General features: G+C 40.5%; 1 protein-coding gene across 2 annotated transcripts in view; it reads right to left on the bottom strand.

Moving 5' to 3' along the window:
* Positions 1-20,691, bottom strand: part of exoc4 (exocyst complex component 4) — a 113,105-nt gene that overhangs the window by 61,472 nt on the left and 30,942 nt on the right. For both annotated transcript variants that reach the window (XM_083999114.1, XM_083999113.1), the window contains exon 11: positions 7,353-7,449. In XM_083999114.1, the coding sequence (XP_083855240.1) occupies positions 7,353-7,449 (97 nt within the window). The remainder of the gene's footprint in view (positions 1-7,352; positions 7,450-20,691) is intronic.

Genomic DNA, 20,691 nt, shown 5'->3' on the forward strand with positions numbered 1-20,691 from the left:
TTGAGGTTGACTACAGATGTTACTGTTGAAGGAAAACTGTGTTCTTCACCAGTTATTATCAAGCTGATGCCTGACTAAATGAAGGTTAAGGTTCAACCACAAATTATTTTTGCCATTTTCAGTTGTGTCGCAGTGGGAATTCGTACGTTAGAAAAAAGGTCACACATGGGGCAAACTCGGTGAGCGACTACAAACATTAGTCATGTCCTGAAATGATCGCAACTATGAGTTTTTGATCAAACAAATCTGGTTGCCAGGGTGTGTTGTAAAAGAGTTTTGATGTTGTGCTTTAGTTCGTCGTCTCTTACGGGGACTGTGTGACCGTTCCTGCTGCTCAACAAACAGCCTTATGGATCAACATCATAAAAGACTGTGTGTAATTGCAGAATTTATATTGATCATAAAAGGCTAAGTAATGGCTGCCATTTTCCATGTGGCGGTGAGAGCATATGGACAGTCACTACTGCAGCACTATTTTGTCACAGAACTTGTTTTTCTGTCTGCTCATCATTAGTAACAATAAACCTATCATAACAACTTACTGCTTCTGTGGCTTGGCAAACCATGTATCCACTAGCTTTTACAATCCATTTGCTTAGGACACTTTAGTAGTGCAGGAAGTATTTAAGTCCACTGGTCTATGCTGAAGATGAGATATTTGTCTCATATGGATGGCTTGCACATCAAACAAAATGTGCAGTCAGTGCATCATATCTCTGCACAAAGAAATACAAACAAACACCCTACGCTTATTGTATAAACCTCCTCCAACCGGTCGAGTTGTTGTTTACATCCAGGTCTGTCATGTTTCATATACATATGTAGTGAGCATTAACACACAATCTGCCAACACAGAAGATCTAATCAATCACCACAGCTTCAAAGTGGAAATATAGTATATACATCACTCTCTCCTCATTTGTCTCTGAGATACAGCTTTAAATTGTGGCTAATCACTTCATTACTTTATCCTAGGGGACATAGATTCTTTTTTTAAGTGTCATAATTAGTGTATGGACTCTAAAAGCATGTTATGTGAGGTCAAAGTGACCTTCGTTATTGACCTTTGACCACCAAATTCTAAACAATTCATCCTTAACTCCAAATTTTATGCCAAATTTCAAGAGGTTTCCTCAAGATGTCCCAAATATCTCATTGATCAGGCAGAGATGATGTCACAGATGTGTGTGATGTTTTGTCATGATAAGTATATATCTGTATTCTTGAACCGTGGCCAAAAATAGAGTTTTGTGAGGCCACAGTGACCTTGACCAAGCTAAGTTTGAAGAAAGTCTATCGACGCCTTGCTGAGATATCACTTTCACAAGACTGGTCAGAGCAGACTCCCTGTAAATGTGACTGCCTACGGACAAAGCTGTCACCAGCGCAGAGGCATAAAAAAGAAATCATACCACCACATCATGCACTCAACTCTGCAGTGGTTACTGTGGCTTTTAACAGTAGATATATTCCCTTATTTAATTACTGTCTGGATTTCTTCACAGGTAATAATTAGAATTCTCAATAAGCTCAAACATATTATACCCAATTTTCTGAAATTAATAAAATCCGGCAAAGGATGTTATTATTCTTCAAGAATGTCAGTGTGAATGTGGAAACCAAAATTTAACACTTTGGATCTAACACTCTGGAACACTTCTTTGGATGTCATTCTTGATAATTCAACGTTTGAGAAACCTCAAAAACACTAAAAACTTGTTGAAGGAGGGTTGATTTCACCTCTAACGAGGTCTTTCTGTTTGTTGTAGTTTGTGGCTGCAGCTCAGGAGGGGAGTTAATGAGAGTGAGAAATTAGTGCAGAGTCGCGGTGTGTGTCGTTTTCACCACGGGCTACAGTGGTGGGAGGCAGAGCCCTTCTGTCCTTTTCCTGTCATCCATCTCTCCATCCGCTTCTTAGTCCTTTCATCCCTTGTTCCGTTGTCCTTCCCTCTCTTCTTCCCCCGAGCGCTCTCTGTCAATCTCTGACCTTCTGACTCTACTTTGTCTCATGCATTTTTTTTCACTCAACCATGGACACCTACAGCAAAACCAACTTCAAGTAGACTTTGTATGGATTCAAGTATCTGCACGTCGACAGAAGAATTTTTAATAAGCGTATGCTGCGTGTGCACGCGGTGAGCTCTGCACTCAATCGACGGTTAAACACAGTTGAAGTGTTCATTCCAGCTCACCCACCAATCTGACGCTATCTAAAGACCAGTGGGATAACTCCAAGCCTCCTTTATGTTTTTGTACACATATGCACAGACAAATAACAACACGCGCTCACATGCACATACGAAACTGCTTTGAGTAAAATTCAGATAAGACACAGTTAACGGTTTTGTAAGATAACAAGAGTGTTCAAACGAAACAGCTCTACAGTTAACTCTAAAGTCCCAGCCAAAGAATCTATTTGGAGTCAGGACTAGTAATTAAAAAGCAGCTAGATTAAAGGCAAAATGTATTCAGTCTGAATGGAAAATAGTCTGCTGCTATTACACTAAACCCTTCAGCAAACAAGTTGATGACTTTAAGTTATTGAAGAAAAAAGTGGTTTCCTTAAAATCTGTTATTTTCCATATCTGCCATCATTCCTATTGGTTAGGGTAATAATTTACACTCCAACTGAACACAGCACCTTTTCTGGGCTTGAACACAATCACAAATACACTCTCCTGAATGACACTTTTACCTAAAGTAGCAGCTATTTGGCAGTCAAAGCAGGGCAAATTAAATTGTCCAGGTGACCTTCAGGAAATACTTCCTGATTCCACTTGATTCAACCATTTGGTTAATACCATACAAGCCACATTTCTGCCTCTGGTAAAAAAAATTTAAACCAAAAGTTTGGTAATGAACATTTAAGAGCTGAGAGAGGCGCAGGCAAAACATCATAACATGTTTTCAGTTTTTCAGATTTAAATTTAAGATTCTGGAGCTTTAACTGGGGGAAGAGCTTTCTGTGGGCATTTCAATATTATTTAGAAAAAAAAAACATTTTATTTTTCACAAAAGATATTTTCAGCTGAGAGGGAAATAAAACAAAATAAATTAGAAAAATTCAAAAAGTGTAATCATAAGAAAAATGCAACTCCTAAGAGTTTATCTGGGCTTTGAGTCTGGGTTTATTTTACTGTATTGGTAAGGTCCAAAAAACTCACTTGTGCTTGTTCCCACTATAATTGCGCTTTATGGAGTCTAATGTGTTAGAACCCACAAGTTTAAATGACTGTTTGAGGGATAAGACTTGCTTTGAACTGTGTGTGTGTTTGTGTTTGTGTGTGGGTGTGAGAGAGAGTGAGTGACTGCGTGTATCCATGCTTTGGCTCTAATTAAACAGTGATCATATGGTGTGAACTGCATGTGTAAATGTACCAAGGCACAAACACACACACACACACACACACTCAGCTGCACAGCGACAAATATAGCAGACATCCAGAGGCACGGCCACGTCTGGTCATTCTGTGCATGGTGAACGGGGAAGAGATTAGGGGCCTGTTGAAGCTTTTCAAAATGCCAACCTCATCCGGAGCAAGGGGTGTAAATATCACCCAAATGTCAGCGGGAGACCCCACAAGTCAAACTAAATTGGCTGCTACATGCACAAACACTCCCCTGTGTCTGCCCCATATTTGTGTGAGCATCTTTTAAGACATACACTCTACACCCTGACACATCTGGTTATATTACCACAAAAAACCAAAGTCCCTATCTCACAATATGATGTGTAAGGCAGTGCAACTACAGGACCTCTGAATGGCATGTATATGAGGGCATTATCAATATAAACAGCAATGTAAATACTGAAGTAACTATATTATCTGCTCCTCATCCTCTTCTCATCATGATTATCCATTTTCTAGTATTTGGCCAAGTGTAAGTGATAGTCAAAGATCTCCTCCTCCAGTCTGAGGCCTTCTGAGACCAACATCTTCTGGATCGGAGATATGGAATATTGACACATGGTCGTTTCTTGATTTTCTTTCCCAAACAAAATAGGTAACAAGCCAAAGATTTGGTTACACTTTATTGCCCAATGAACTTACTGGGCAGTGGATAGACACAGCTGTCATTTGGGCTACACAAAGACTGGACAACTCATGGGATAAGCACTGGCATCCCATATTCCAACACTAGACTGGGCCTTCTCCAAGTTAACATAAGCAAATGTTACAGCGTGAGGCAACTTTCCCTAAAGTGCCTCTGCGTGGTGTTCCCTATTTTGCAAGCCAATCACACGCACACATCATCATCTGAACCAGAAGCGAAAAGAGAGTTCTTAATATGACATAAGGAGGAATGGTGATGACTTTGTGATACAGGCCCCAGACTCGCAAAAACAATATAAAGCACTCTTGATTTAGAGGGAGAAAAAGAAATATACCACAACAGGCAAAAGCCATTTGCAATCAAACATTAAAAACCCTGTTGTCTCATACGCCTACACATCCCCACACACACACACACACAGATTTCCTGCGCTGCAACCCCCAACTGCTTCTGTCATTAAAGCTGCCATGAGTTGCATGGCTGGCTGCTGGAGGTGTAGTGATCCATCAGCGGAGTGCCAGAGCTTTGCCATTAGAAAACCATCTGCAAGCAACAGTGCTCCATTGGCACTGGAAGTCTGGAGAGGGCAGGTCGGAGGGAGGGAGAGAGAGAGAAGAGGGCCCCGTGTGCGAGGCAGTTTGGTGTGATTGATACGAACCATTACAGACGACATGGGAGAGGTAGGCTGAGAGCTAGTCACCGTTTTATTTTTGGTCATTTGTTCAGACAGACGCTTTGGCCAGGCACACGGCGAACAGGGGTTGAACGTCAACATGTGTGTGTCAGAAAGACAAGGAAAGGGTGCTAGAGGGAGGACAGAGAAAGACAAGAGACTGAGAGGAAGGCCAAAACGCTGGTAAAGGGACATTAACACAGTCAACCATCAGCATGGAGAGGCATAAAAATGCCTACACACACGCACTTCAGCACATACTGCAGACAGTCTTCACTCTCTGAAACCAGTCATTCGCTTTCGAAGAGCATCAATCAGTCACACAAAAGGCAAAATGACAACTGACAATACATCTTAGATTAGCCGGGATGTGATGAAGAGCAGAAACGGATCTGATAGACGAAGCGCAATCTAGCTTGAGTGCAAACTAATTCAATCGGCTTCGTCGTCTTCTGCGATTCCATATTGTTCAGTCGTCCATAATGTCTAGTGGTCACTGGGTGTTCACATCATCTTAGTTGCCGGCACAGATAGAGTCGGACAGCGATGCAGTCAGCTACGCCGTAATGCAGGTCATTCCCAGGCGACCTCTGCACACAGGTTACTCTACACTGGCTGAATACTCAAGATACTTTAACAGTCAAAACATTTGTTCACCAGGGATGGAAGGAATCAACTGTAGTTATGTAAGTATGGATGTACTGTTATTTAAGATAAAATCGACTCAAGTAGAAGCGCTTACGTAATACATGTAGTCAGATAAGTCAGTTAAAATGTACCCTGAGGAACTGTTGCTGCATTACATTTAAAGGGGTACAAATGTTATTTGATTACAATAATAACAGATGATAAAAGTATTCAATGAAAGTACATATTTATTCTACCAGGCGATGGTATTTGAATGCATCTACGCCAATCCCAGGTGGAACCGCACTGAAAGCAACCAATAAATTCCAGTCAGGCACTTTGCAGCCTGTGCATACAACTGATAATTACACATGACGACGGGAGTCCATAGACTTTATGTAGCAATATTAAGCTACATAAATCAAACAGCTGCCACTTTTATAGCAGAATAAAGCAGCAGAAAAGGAAAAGATGTATAAACAACATAAACTCCACAGCGGCTGCAGCCCGACAAACACACTAGACAAAAATGCTACGTTGCTAAGCGACACAGTATTGGTTGATGTTCTCCTCTGTGCAGTGACTTACAGCGATCGGTCATTTGCTGCACTGACCTGTCCGAATGTCACTCTGTGGGACTTGTCCACCACCACACACTCCTCCACAATCTGTTCTACAGTACATCCATCTTGTCTGCTAGTGTAAGTGCAGAGCACAACCAGACCACTCTGGTGTCACTGTGCTCCTCCAAGAAACAAGAGAAAGGTGGAAGTCAGAGCTGAAGGGACCACCACCAGCAGCATTTTAGCTTTTAGTGTTAAGCCACACACAGCATGCAACAGAGGCTTTTGTTTTTGTAACCATTTATGACTGTAGATGTAGCAAAATTAGTGAAATACACAAGTTAAAACACACTTACGTAAGTTGAAATACAGCCAAAGTTCAAACAACTTTGTTACTCTCATTGAAGTAAATGTAACTTATTGTTATTTTCACTTCTGCTGTTAACTTAACAACTTTAATCGAAGTGCTTACTAAAGTAAAACTCTTATCCAGTACCTATACATTACAAATATGCACCATCATGTTAAAACTGTAGAAATGTATGCCATGCACCATAGTGTGGAAATAGGAAACATCTCTGTTTAATGGGTCCTAGGAGGTAATGTATCACTGCATGGAGGCCAATTCAATTAAATTGCTTCACAATTAGATTTACACTACTCTACTGGGACCACAGCGCTGTATAGAAAACTAGCGCACATACAGAACATTACCACAAAGACAAGCCTTCAGAATACTAAAATTTAATGGGAAATAAAAGCGAGGGTGGCAGTCGAACCCAATTCCTGGAGGCTATCAACAAAACATTTGGAACTGCGGGTACAGTCTATTACGTCATGTTTGATTTATGATATCCCTCTAAACATTAAAAAGGGTGAAATCAATAGATAGTCACTAAGAGGCTCTGTAATATAATTAGTTTACATTTTACTGGTATTGAGTCATGTTCCCCGACTTCATGTGTCTTGTGGCCTGGCCATCCATGTCTGATAAATGAGGATGACACAAGAGGCCATTTAACACATACTTCTTGTTAAGTTTACAAAATCGTTAAAAAAATTTTTTTTAAGTGTTCATATACAGTCAATGTATTTATTTTTGCTTTTGCAGTATTGAATTGGTATATTATAACATATTTGGTAGTCATAATGACTTGCTGTGACTTATTTACTTGCATTATATAATTTAATTCAATACAATTTGCAATTGTGTCCATCTCTATTCATAGTCATCACACTGGTACTTAAATAGTAACTCGCACAATAGGAGGCAGCATACCAACAACTGAGAACATCAAAAAGCAGATGAGTGATGCACGTCCTCCCGCTTTGGGTCGCTGATCACGTTTCTATTAACCTACAAACGCATCCTGAAACCCCATTCAAGTCTGTGGTTGTATGTGTGTTGAAGTGTGTGTCACCCAGTGTTGTACCTGAGAAGAGGCTGGAAGATGACGGTGATGTTCCTCGCGCCCGGTTTGCACACAAACTTCAACGCGCCTCCTTCGATCAAGTTGTCATCTGCACCACCTAAAGCACAGGAAACAGGACAAAACATGGTCAAATGTGTCAGAAATGGATATGTGCGGTGCGGATCATATGACATTAAGACTTTTTTTCTCTCCACCGGCCCACACAGACTCAAAATTTAAGCAATCATATCCACACTGTCTTTAACAATGTGGCGAGTCCCAACCAACCCCTAGGGTGCTCATCTGTAGGTGACCCTGAACTCTCATTTCCCTAGAGAGGCCATGTAACAATGATGTTTCCTCTATTAATTAACTTTTAATTTTTTTTTTTTAATCTTATCCCATATTACTGTATTTTTCTGCGCCTACACATTCAGCTATAAACACATCACTCGGTCAGCGTAGCTTTCCATCACACATCTAAATGCATCCCACGTTCTCATGCTCATCCGTACCCTTGCGTCGCTGCGTGGGTAAACCCCACAGCTAACAGGGTTAATCAGAAAATCATTGCCATGTAACAAAAAAAGGGGAGGGGTGCTGGGGCTCAGACGGGGGAAAGAGGGGAGATCATAGGGGAAAGAAAGAACACCGAAGCTCATTACCTCTACTCATCCTGAAGTAATCAATATAATTGATGGAGAAGAAATTGCGGCTTGTTGTCGATACGGGAAACTGCAGAGCAACGGAATTGTCTGGGTGCATGTGTGTGTGTGTGTGTGTGTGTGTGTGTGTGTGTGTGTGTGTGTGTGTGTGTGTGTGTGTGGGTGCATGTATAAAAGTTTTGAAAGAGCACAACGCATTGATGCATGCACACGTGTTTACAATAGGCTCAGCGTTCACAAGCAATTTGTGATAGGTTGATGAATAAGAATGGGAGGAGGAGAGCAGCAAGGTGGAGGCATTTCTGTCTTTAAGCAGCCGAGACGCTGTAATTCATTAGAATTTTTTTTTTCGTTTGATGGTTCACTCACCTCAACTAAATATTTGTTTCCTTCCCCAAAAAATCCATGTATTTATTGTATATATACACTTTGTGTTCATTTTCCCTTCTTTCGTTTTTATTTTATGAAAATGGAAAATTGTATTAATAACTATATGACTAAATTGATTTTTGTCATATCAGGCCTGTATCATCTGTGACTCTGGCTGAATTTAAAAGTTTAAATGACAAAAAAAGAAAAAAATGGAATTCAAATAGAAGTTTAAAAAAAGAAAAAGAAAATGCAATGAATAACTTTGTTAGGAGAAGGGAGGCTAGGATATAAAGAATTCATCTCTTGTGTTTGGTAAAACCTTTGAAAAAGTTTGATTCCAAGACTGTGTAATAATAATACCCTCAACATACAGACCTCCTGCTCCGGTCTGATCAGGTGAATTGTAGAATAGACGAATAGAGAGTAGAAAGTAAAGTGGAAACACTAGGCAGAAATCAAACAAGATGGTGACCCAAGCTACGTACGTTAATAGATTTTGAAATAGCTAAGGGTGCGTGTGTGGATCTTGGTGCGTATGTTCAGAAATGGAGAGAGATTTCAGTTGGACACAAAGCCTCACCACGCTGTTTCCCTTGTGTTTCATTTCCATGCGCTATACAGTCCTGCAAAGCTACTGTGATACAACACAAAGAACAGCCCTCCATGGTGTGAAAGCCTGTTCCGCATTACCTGCGCAGCCCGCCGCAGCCTTGCATTCAAATGTATATCAACCCCATTGTTCCCGGTGCTGGGCTCCATAACACGTTTCTAATGGAACAAGTTTCATTTGAAACGTACGGAGGTATAGGCAACACACTCTCTCAGTATTTTCATTAAAATGAAGAAGGGGACGCGTTCATTCCATCCCAAAACTTTCAAATCAAGGTTTTCTGATTGTGATCTGTTGCCATGAAATTCTCCTGCGCAGTAGACCCACGTTCCCGTTGCTAAGTGGAGACAGAGATGAGGTCCAATTCACTGCGACTTTCTCTTTCTCGCTCTCTCTCTCTCTCCATCCATTCATCCCTCCTTTGGTGCCAATTCAATTAAGACTCAATTACAGGCTCCTAAACAAAGCTGCCGCCGACGCACTCTCTTGCTCATCCTCCCTCATGTTTTCTATCTCTCTAAATCTCCCTCTCTTTATCCATCTCTCTCCTTCTCTCTCTCAGTCATCATCAGCATTGAGAGAGCTGGCTAAACTTTTGTTTCCTTGTCATCAACTTGCAAACACTCAAGTTCCCATGAATAACATCAATGTAACAGACTCTGGGGAAAGTTAGCATTACTTGTTAGCTCCGACAACACACACATACACACACACAAACTAACTAGCATGTATGTATTCCCAATGACAGTGACCAATTTAATTTCATGCTCTAAACATCTGCATCCGTGTCAAACAAAGGAGCGAGGAAGAGACCCCATTGATCCATGGGGTCTGGGACCAGCTGCCAACGGGTTATAGTACTGATGAATATTAAATAGCATGTCATTAATATGCATGTGATTCTTCAGAGTTGTCTAGACGTGACAGGGTGGCTCCGGTTTCAGGTCAGGATGCCACCAAACCGCTGCCAGCCCCTCTCTCTCACCACAGTGCGTAAAAAGTGCGACTTTGTTTGCGAGTGCCTCTGTGTTCGCATGTGTGCTTGAGTATTCGTTAGCGTTATTTGGATGAGCGTCTCGGTGCATTTGTGTTCCTTGATGTGTGGTCTGATCCAGGATTACCGGGGAGGAGGTGTGTGTGTGTGTGTGTGTGTGTGTGTGTGTGTGTGTGTGTGTGTGTGTGTGTGTGTGTGTGTGTGTGTGTGTGTGTGTGTGTGTGTGTGTGTGTGTGTGTGTGTGTGTGTGTGTGTGTGTGTGTGTGTGTGTGTGTGGAGGTGTGGTGCTCACTGGAACGGCAACTGAAGGGCTGAGGAGGGAAAAGTGACACATTCTAATGTGGCCAAATCTCCCAGAAATCCCCCGTGAGGACCATTGCTTCGTCTGCAGCACACACACACACCTGAGACACACAACTTCTATCCATAAAATCACCTGCGTATTAAAGAAGCTCAAACACACAGGTGTGAGTATATATATGCACTTACACACAAACTTGTGACTTGCGTAGTGACACAGAAGGACTAAAACAAATAGATCAACCAAAACCACAAAAATACCATATGCTCCCATATACACTCGCACAGTGACATCCATCCAGCCCCCAGTGGTGCTTTAGCATGCTGCTCCCAGCCCACATGCAATCAAGTCAAGCAGTGACTTAGTGAAATTGCATTAGCTACACTTTCTTGGGTTTGATGAGAAACAGGTTTGATCCTGTGATGAATTCCGGCCCTGCCCAGATTTAGGCAGGGAGAGAGTGAACGTGCGATGCCTTCTTTAACACACTTCCACGTCTCCCGGGACCAGTGTGTTTCTGTATGCGTCCGCGATTGTGTGAGGAGAGGACGAGATGAGGAAATCCAGACAGACGAGCAAAAAGGAACAGTCATAATCCCTAATTTACAAGCGGTTTGTGTCTGTTTCGTGTTCACAAGTGTAAATGTGTGTGCCAGTATGGAAAAAAAGCACAAGGGGTAAACACACGTTATTCTCGAGTCGACACTCTGATTTCCCTGTTTAATGGCTTATGCATGAATATGTACTACGAGATAGAGAGGAATCATATCTTTGTGGCTTCAGTCTGCATGCAGCTAAAAGACACCTTCAACCTCTGACAATTATGATTCATTTGAGTGGTTAAAACCTACATAACTTATAATTTACCGACCTTGTTGAACAAATTTAGGTACGTATAATTTCACTGCCTGAATATCCAGACTTTCTTGATGGGAAATTTTAATATTCCTTCATGTCACTGTGTGTGAAGCGAACATTATGTCCTAAATGATGTATCCTGGGAAGAGAATCACCGCAAGCAAAATGCACCATGGCTAAATCCCAGGGACCAATTGCAAGACCAAGTGTACAAGTTTGACTTTCTTGTCAATCAAACTGCTTCACCTTTAAAAGGCTTACACTTATGATTAAGGGTAAATGTCAATATTATATTTATACTATAGAGTTTTCAGTCATTTTTAGAGGGGGAGGAAGTCAAAGATCCCTACTTGCCTTGATTGTACCTGTTGGACCTGTATCATTTACATATTTCATCTCTTCAGTCGTTTGTTTTTTTGGGACATGCTGATACCTGTTGGACCTTTAATTGGAACTCAATGTTAATCTCCATCACAGAAACACAATGGAAGAAGCCTTGCTGTTCTGGCAACTTACTAGTTAGCATCAATTAATAAATATGTTTGAAGAAAGATTATCACATTTGGATAATTACATAAATATATCCATATTCCTTACCTTGTCATCTATGGCAAAAATATGGTTTCATTATTACTGTAGAGTTCATATGGTATTAGTGGTCTTTTAAAGACTCTGAAAATGTAAATTTCCTTATGCTTTTTTTGGTCAAACTGCAGTAAAATGGCCATATACACCTTGTTATCTCTCCTCTATTAGTCCAGGCAATTTAGCTCATTTTGGACCCAAAAATAGAACTAATTGTCACAGAAGGTTTTTCACCATACATCATTTCTATGAGGTGCCTAGAACAACATACTAAAAGTCCTAAGAAATCCTAGTTGGGGAAATATGTTTAATTTGCATCATTATTTACTGTATAAAGTCTATGGTGCCGACAAAAATACACCCCAATGCGGCTATTTTATTCCTTTACTCCTATCATAATGAAACTTTACATGATGAAAGTATCCATGAAATGTAACATTTTTTGTATTACAAGTTTCTTAGAAAATGTATTTGAATATGCAAATGAGCCTTACACTAATCAAATATGCCCAAAATATACCCGAATAGGCTTCTTTTTTTCCTTTACTCCTACCACAATGAAACTTTACACAATGAAAGTATCCGTGAAATGTAACATTTTTTGTATTACAAGTTTCTTGGAAAATGAATTTGAATATGCAAATGAGCAATACACTAATGGAATATGCCCAAAATACACCCGAATAGGCTTATTTTCTTCCTTTACTCCTACCACAATCACACTTCACACAATAAAAGTAAACATGAAAAGTAACATTTCTGTATTTCAAGTTTCTTGGAAAATTAATTTTAAATATGTAAATGAGCTCAACACTAATTGACTTATGGTCAAGAAGCCATAAAGCCACAAGCAGCAACAGGGGCCAAATAACTTAGTTCTTAGTCCCGCTCATATGTTGTTGAACATAACAGCATATTTAATATAACATCACACACAGTCGTTGAAACGACTTTGATGAATTCTGACTTTCTTCTGATGTTCTCTGCAAACTGGGAGGAAAGTCGTTAGGTAAGGCTTGTTCGCTAATAAAATAAAAAAAGAATTTAGAAAGCAACTGGAGACAAAACTGTGCAATTAATTCTTAAAGCAGAAGTAAGTGATATATTTGTGTTAATATAAGTCTTAAATAGTTATATCTTCCGACAGCAATCACTTACATAGAGTGTTTGGTCTGAAACACGGGTCTGTCAGTCCCTCTGCTCTGCTCTGAGTCGAGGAGAAAACATTTATCGTATCCTACAGTTTTTATCCAATGAGGAGAGAGAACGGCATGCAGGGCTGTGTGTGCAGCCAAGGAACGCTGTGAATGTGGCGACGTAGGGACGAGGACTGTTATGGTGCGTTCAAGGAAACTCGTATTTTTCCGACCGTGAAGTCGTACCAGTTCGATCTGGTACGAGTTCACCGGTCGGAAGTTATGAGTGGCCGTTATAGTGACTTTCACCGGTAAAACAGGTCGGAAAAACACGAGTGGGTTGCCTGGAACGCTACAAAGTCGTAAGTTGTGACTTGAAGCTGTAATTTACGATTTCAAAAGCCTGCCTGGAACGCAGCATTAGCGAAAACGACCGGATCACTCACTTCTGCTTTAAGGTCAATATGTAGGTCTTTTAAGTGTGGCAAGTGACATGTGTGTATGCATAAGTCAAGTGTGGCAAGTGACAGCACTCAGTGCATAGGTTAACTTATTGAATGGACATGAATGTGTTAGTTATTTGGCCCCTGTTGCTGCTTGTGGCTTTATGGCTTCTTGACCATAAGTCAATTAGTGTTGAGCTCATTTACATATTTAAATTAATTTTCCAAGAAACTTGAAATACAGAAATGTTACTTTTCATGTATACTTTTATTGTGTGAAGTGTGATTGTGGTAGGAGTAAAGGAAGAAAATAAGCCTATTCGGGTATATTTTGGGCATATTCCATTAGTGTATTGCTCATTTGCATATTCAAATACATTTTCAAAGAAACTTGTAATACAAAAAATGTTACATTTCATGGATACTTTCATTGTGTAAAGTTTCATTGTGATAGGAGTAAAGGGAAAAAATAGCCCCATTGGGGTGTATTGTTGTCAGCACCATATTTATACAGTAAATAATGATGCGAATTAAACATATTTCCCCAACTAGGATTTCTTAGGACTTTTAGTATGTTGTTCTAGACACCTCATAGAAATGATGTATGGTGAAAAACCTTCTGTGACAATTAGTCTGTCGTAAAACGCTATTTTGCCTGGACTATATAGCCTGTGTGCCATGCTGCGTTTGTGTCCGCATGTTATCGGAGAGATCAACTCGAGAGGACCAAAGACACCTGTGGTCGCTCTCGCTGGATTCTGATTGGGACTGTCAGGAACGCGACAGGGTGATTGGTGTAATTGACTCACAATCATGTCCCTCACACAGACACACACGGTGTAGTATCACAAAGCTGAGAACAAATAGCTGTGCTGGGGAAAGACAGCACGAGCAGAATTTAACATCAAACACACTCAAAGAAATACACTTGGACATCGTCTCAACACCCGTAACTATTCAAGCTGAAATTTACCCGGGGAGATTCTACAACATCTGCACCTTTTCCATAGCATGTATGGCAATTGTATTTTGCCTATAAATGAGTGGAGTGAGGCGATGCACCTTGTTTGATTGAGGCACCTAATCTGTGCCGTAAAGCCAGCTCTGCACATTTCAAGGTAACTTGTGCAAATAGAAAGCAACATATAGAATAATCCAATTTTCACCCTCAATGGTCTCATTTGTCTGTAGCTGTTATGCTATGAAAATTAGTTTGTGAGTGATCAATTCAGGTAATATTCTCCAAGTACGTATCAGATCTATTTAAGTGCGTGTGTGTGTGTGTGTGTGTGTGAAAATACGTGCTCGCAAAGAAATCAGTCCGTCATACTCACGGAGTTGAAACCTGCTGATCTAATAAGATCGGTTTCTGTGTCAATAATGTATGAATCTCAGGTCAATTCCGGGCATCCCGTTCCACTCAGACTGTCTTCATGTCTGATTGGGTCTTAATGAGAGCCTTCTATTATTAAAATTAATTTGATGGGATGGTATCGGCTGCTCCACCAGCCAGGAGACCGACTCCACTCCTCAGATGAGAATAAACGGCATAAATAAATGATAGTATAAATAAATTCAGGTGTAAATTGAGTCGGATTAATTATTTAAAGTGTCACTGTGGCATACAATGTGTGTCTCTGTGGTCTTGAGTTTAATGAATGCACATCTGTCAGTGATGGTATGACAACAATGCACTCCGGTAGCAGGATGAATATTAATTGCGCGGAATGCGTCTTTTGAGACATGAAGGAGTGTCATCCTAAACATGGGACACTTTTTTGTGAGGTGGTGAGATTTATGAGCAGCTGGAAATGTACGGCGTTTGTCTTTCAAAACTTCAGCAATGTCAGTACAGTACCCATCTGCCAATGAGCGGGGGCTCTGCGTTTGAAAACTAAGTTCCTAAAAAAGCATTCGCAAAACTGTTTGTATGGCACGTTGAAAAAAAATGTAGCCTCTTATTTTTGATGCTAAAATGAATCTGTTACTATGACTCACACACCATATTGATATTCATTTCATCTCACACAATAAATCCTCGGAGATTCAAATGAGATCTGCTGCCAATTTTTCATAAGCTGAGAAGGTAGAACCCACGAATATAATGATGATAAAAAATGTTCAAAACATGTAACTACAACCTGAAGATGAGATCTGAACAGAATAAGATATGAAATGAGATAAAACATTTATCTAACACACGTTGAAACACTGACTGTTTGACTCGACGTTTCATGCTGACAGATGTCTGGAATCCAGTGAACACCCACAGACAAAAAACATGACAGCCTGGTGAAGCAGAAACTCAAAACGCCATTTGGTGTGAATGTGTTTGTTGCTTTATATGTATTAGCCCAGTTTTAGGGCCACACCCATAATAAAACAGAAAAAAATTCAAGTGGAAGCAGTCAGTATATCGTTAAACTTGAAGCACGACTTAGACTTGTAACCTCTTGAACGTGTAGCACATCAATAATTTTGTTGCATTATGAGGAAACCCAGCATCACTCCAGTCATGAAGGGTATAAAACGCTTTTTTTTTTTACGGCCATGAACACTTAAATCTGTCAGCCATAACAAAGATTTACATGTGAGTGATTGAGTGCATGTGTGTTTAAGAGTGTGTATTTAGACAGGAAGAACTAATCGTCCATAAGACCAGTGTCATCACATGTTTGATTGGGCTCAGCAGGGAATCAGCCGGCGCCACTGCACCCCCCTCTTCTTTACAGGAAGAACCACGCTGCATGCTGGGAAAGCAAGAGGCGCGTGTTCATCTGCCAGGCTACTGATGTAGCTGCTGCGGCACAGGTGCCAGCGTCTCTACAGCCTCGAGTCCCACATGCCCTTCCTCCACCCTTCCTTTCTTCCTTCCTTTCTTCCTTCCTTCCCTGCCTCCCTCCCGCCCTCCCTTTTCAATTTGTTCATCCCCCCATCTCCTCCCCAATCAGCAGGTCTGAGATTAAAAGTAAACACAGAGGTAACAGTCAAAGCCGCCAATAATGACAAGACCAATGCTGATTAAAATTAGCCCCAGACTGGAAAAATACACGAGGCTCGTTCCCTCTGATTAAATGTCTGCGCTGTGTAAACTATATTCCAACTGTATTCTCCTTCTATTGTCCTCTACATCCCTCCTATCATTTCTTTTCTCCGTGCGTATACGTTTTCTCACTGCATTTAATGTCGGACTTATCTGTATGTCACCTCGCCAAGGTCTGCTCATAACTATCTCATCTAATCTCATAACTATTCATTTTGGCCAAGTTTGTAATGGTAGGAAAAAGTTTGTGAACTAACTTCTGAATTAACTCGTCATAAACTACTCAGGGGGGCCGCATTGTTTTCTACATTACATTTCTACATTCAGCTTAGACATATTCTTAGCATGTCTGCGGTGGTGTCTCTTGGGTAGGTTTTTTCCATTCGACTTTATCTTCAACTGTTCATCAAACCAAACTAGTCACAACTAAATCATCTCCATTTGTACAAGTTGTCTGACAACTCTGAGATGACTTTGTGGCCTTTTCAGCTTAATGAAAGCCAACCTTTCTTAATCTTCTTTGTTAAAGTCATCCCAGATCTCTTTTTCTCGAGGCATGGTTCACATCAGTAGATTTTTTTGTTAATAACAAACTCAAAATGTTTGTGATTTTTAGAAGTCAAAACAACTCTAACCCAAACCCTCAACCTGATTTCATTGATTGGTCTTCAGATGTTTTAACTCCCGACTCTAGTTAGCTTTTATCAATGCCATTAGCAGAGAGGTCCAAATACTCGGCACATACATACGTACCAAACTGCACTACGAATATCACTATGAATGTGTTAAATACAACACAACCAATGCAATAATTTGAGTGTTATTGGATAAAACAGGTTGTTTGTTCATTATTGTACCTTGGATGAAGCTCTCACCGTTTTTGTGCCTAATTTAGATATAAACACGGATAATTCCAGCAGGTACACTTAAATAATATTCACCATGAATAAGACATGCATGCAGTGTTTCATTTGGAAATGCTTCACTGCTGAGCTCGTACCAAGATTTATTCCAGCAGCTGCTGTTGGCTAGTATTTGGATAATCATCTCTGATTCAAGTTGTATCTAATCGTGGACAGCCAAAACAATGAAATGAATTAAAACAACATGGGGCAACGAGCGATGTAGTATCAGTTCTGCAAAGACTCAGTAAAATGCTTTGTTTTTTTAGTAGGTCCACAAACGTATGACATAACAAGCAACTCCAACATTAGTCCTGGAATAAATGTGCACAATGTCCTTCCCATTATAATGCTTCTTTCAATTAGTTTCCTAACCAGGGGTTTGGTGGGGGAACACAAAAGTAAAGACGTGTTATCATCATTATTATTATTATTATCATCATTATGGGCCACAGTGCATTTTCTACACTGTCTCAATGCTCCACTTTAATTTCAGCACCAGAGCTACTGTAATTCAATCAGTGGCCCCACAGCAGATGAGAATCTAACACTGCGTGTTTATCAGTGTGAACATGTTGGAGGAGGGGGTGGGGGTCATATCTGTAATGTTGTTTTAAACACGATCATCAACTTTGCTGAAATCTATGTGCAAATTGAACAAGATGAGTCAAAGATAACACTCAGAAATAACTACTGAGAGCCGGGACATCTGCAGGAGGGTGTGTATGTGTTATGTGTGCCTGTTCTCCACAATATGCAGAGCTGCTCCATATTTGTGTTCATGCTGAATAACAAATACAGGCTTCTCACAGTAATAGCCTGTCAAGTACCAGAGGTACCTTGCATTTTATCTACAAACCCAGTTATGTCGCGGCTGGAACAAAGCAATACATAAAGGTCTGCCTCTGGAACAAGAGTGGAAACGTCATTCTCTCTTGACATCCCTGTGGTGTGCAGAGCTCCAAGCACAGACCTGGTTACAACATGTCACTCAATTACAGCATGTTGTACATGTCATTAATGACACAACTTGTCATACATACGCACGCATGTACACCCACACCTGACCAGTCTGAAAACTTCTCACCACTCAGCTTTGTGGAGAACGTTCTACAATGGTTCCTGTACTGTAACATATTTATCTAAATGTCATTTCTAAGAATGCTGCAACAAAGTAATGAATTATTCATTAAAATATAACATAATGAAACATAATTGATGCCCATTAAATTTAATCAGTTGCGCAATGATAAAGACTTTTTATTTATTATTTTACAGCATAAAAGAGGCAATTTAAAGTTTAGAATAACCTCAGTCCTTATAGTTAATAACTCACTTCAGATTCAACTCTATGGTCAGGTAAAATTACTTGCCCATACAAAGGGTCATAGACATAGTGGTGCTAGTCTTTGGGGATTTATCATGACAAGTACTTTCTTATAAATCCTGGATTTATTTAAATCATGTGAATGGCATTTTCTTTAGGTGATTTAATATGAACATAAGCACATGACCTATCATTTGTTGACTAAGAGGCTGTTGAGGTGCATTTACTGGCAAATCTATTAAAATGTCAGTCTTCAAGTGCTCAAGAGTTAAAGAAATTAAACATCAAAACAGAAAGTTGGTCATGAAAGATCAAACCATAAATGAACGAGAAAAAAAAATGGCTGGGGTATCAATCGCCGCTAAGCAGGTGTCTGACATTCCAGAGTCATAATCCTATAATAATTATTGACTTTTCTACCGCCAAAGTTCAATTCCATCTAAGGTTCTTGCTGCGAATATGATAAATCATAATTGCAAGGTCAGTGGAAGTCAGATATTGACGCACAAGACGAGAGTGAACAACCATTATCCTTGAAAAACAAATGAAGCGAATGAATAATAATTGGAAAGGCTGGTCAGTGATTTTACAGTAAAAATGGATTGAAGGTTCTTCTGGAGTGTGATCAAGGGGCGAGGACTGAACTCTGATTCTGAGAGTGGTCGTTTACACGGAAAATATGAGTTAGTTTTCCCATCAAAATGAAAGTGGTGGGCTTTGAGAGCATGTTGCTTTTTGGAGGGGCAGTGGAAACCTCCTCTAATAACCCCAAACATTCCTTAAAACTGACTTTCCCCCAAAAAACATGATACATTCCACCGACTGCAATCACAATCCCAGTTTGCCAAAGTGCGCAACGCCGCATATCACTTGGCAGGAACATGCTGTTTCTGCTACTTCACCTTAGAAACACATACACTTCTGAGAACACTTGGCTATTAACATCTGCCAGACCCACCCTTGATATCTTACCTACCATTACCTCCGCCCCCTCGTCTCCCTGCTAGACATTTTTCCATTTGCACCTCTTCTCCCTCGCCTCCCTATTGGGGTGTACAAATCAGCTTGACAAGGAACACCACTTCTGGTCGCTCCCTTTCCCTGTTCCTCACTCTCTCATGGGAACATGATGCTATTATACATAAACAAGAAGCCCCTAAAACAACATAGCTTTTATTTTCTCCACCTCACTCCGAGCGTTAGCTATTAAGGGGCAGAGGAGGAGCTGTTTATAATTAGATTGCTTGCATACAGGACTCAGTCAGGCTGTTCTTTTTGTTTGCTGGACACCCTGTGAAGACGTCTATTTGAATATCAAAGGGAAAACATGGAACGTGTGAAATAGATTTGGAGCCGAGTTGATAATAAATACATCTCAGGAGTGGTGGGAGGTCAGAGGTGGGAGAAATAGAAGTATATATACGTACCTGCAGGCGAAGGGGGGATGTTTGAAATGTGTATGTTTGTTTACGTGAATGTCGGGGTGAGAGCGTGGTGATGGGCAGGCTTTGTGTACGGCTGTCGAGGATGGGAGGCAGGGGTGTCACTTCAAACGTGCCCCGGGGCAAGGCAATATCGCACGGAACACAATGAACAGCCACGACACAAAGGGAAATAAAAAAAAAAAAAAATGCTGTTAATGCATTACTGGTTCGGTGTGGTGCAAGACTGCAGTAGTTATTGAGATATATTCACACTTCACCTCCCAGATGACCACTGGGGCACTCAGAGTCATCTGCTGCCACACACAACAGACAGGCAATAAAAAATAAAAAAGCAGAGGGCGTGGATGTAAAAAGTCTAGTGGTAGGGGGACATGCAGAGGAATACAGGGTCTGGTAACACATCTATAGCTGGTGGAAAAAAAATGTTGTTTTCATCATTTATTCATAGGGAATGTGATTGAATCTGGATTAGGTTCTGTGATTTTAAAGTAGTGGTTTGCCTTGGATGCAAACACACCCACAAACGGTAAGTACACATTTAGACACACAGCTGAGGATCCGTTGGATATGTGGACACAATATCCTGCACACATTGTAGCCGGGAGTCTCGCTACAGTACATGCATTGAAAAACACACAGCCCAGATGTGGCTACATATGGAGCCGTAATAAAGTCTTTA

The sequence above is a fragment of the Trachurus trachurus genome, assembly GCF_905171665.1.
Source record: "Trachurus trachurus genome assembly, chromosome: 23".
NCBI lineage: Eukaryota > Metazoa > Chordata > Actinopteri > Carangiformes > Carangidae > Trachurus > Trachurus trachurus.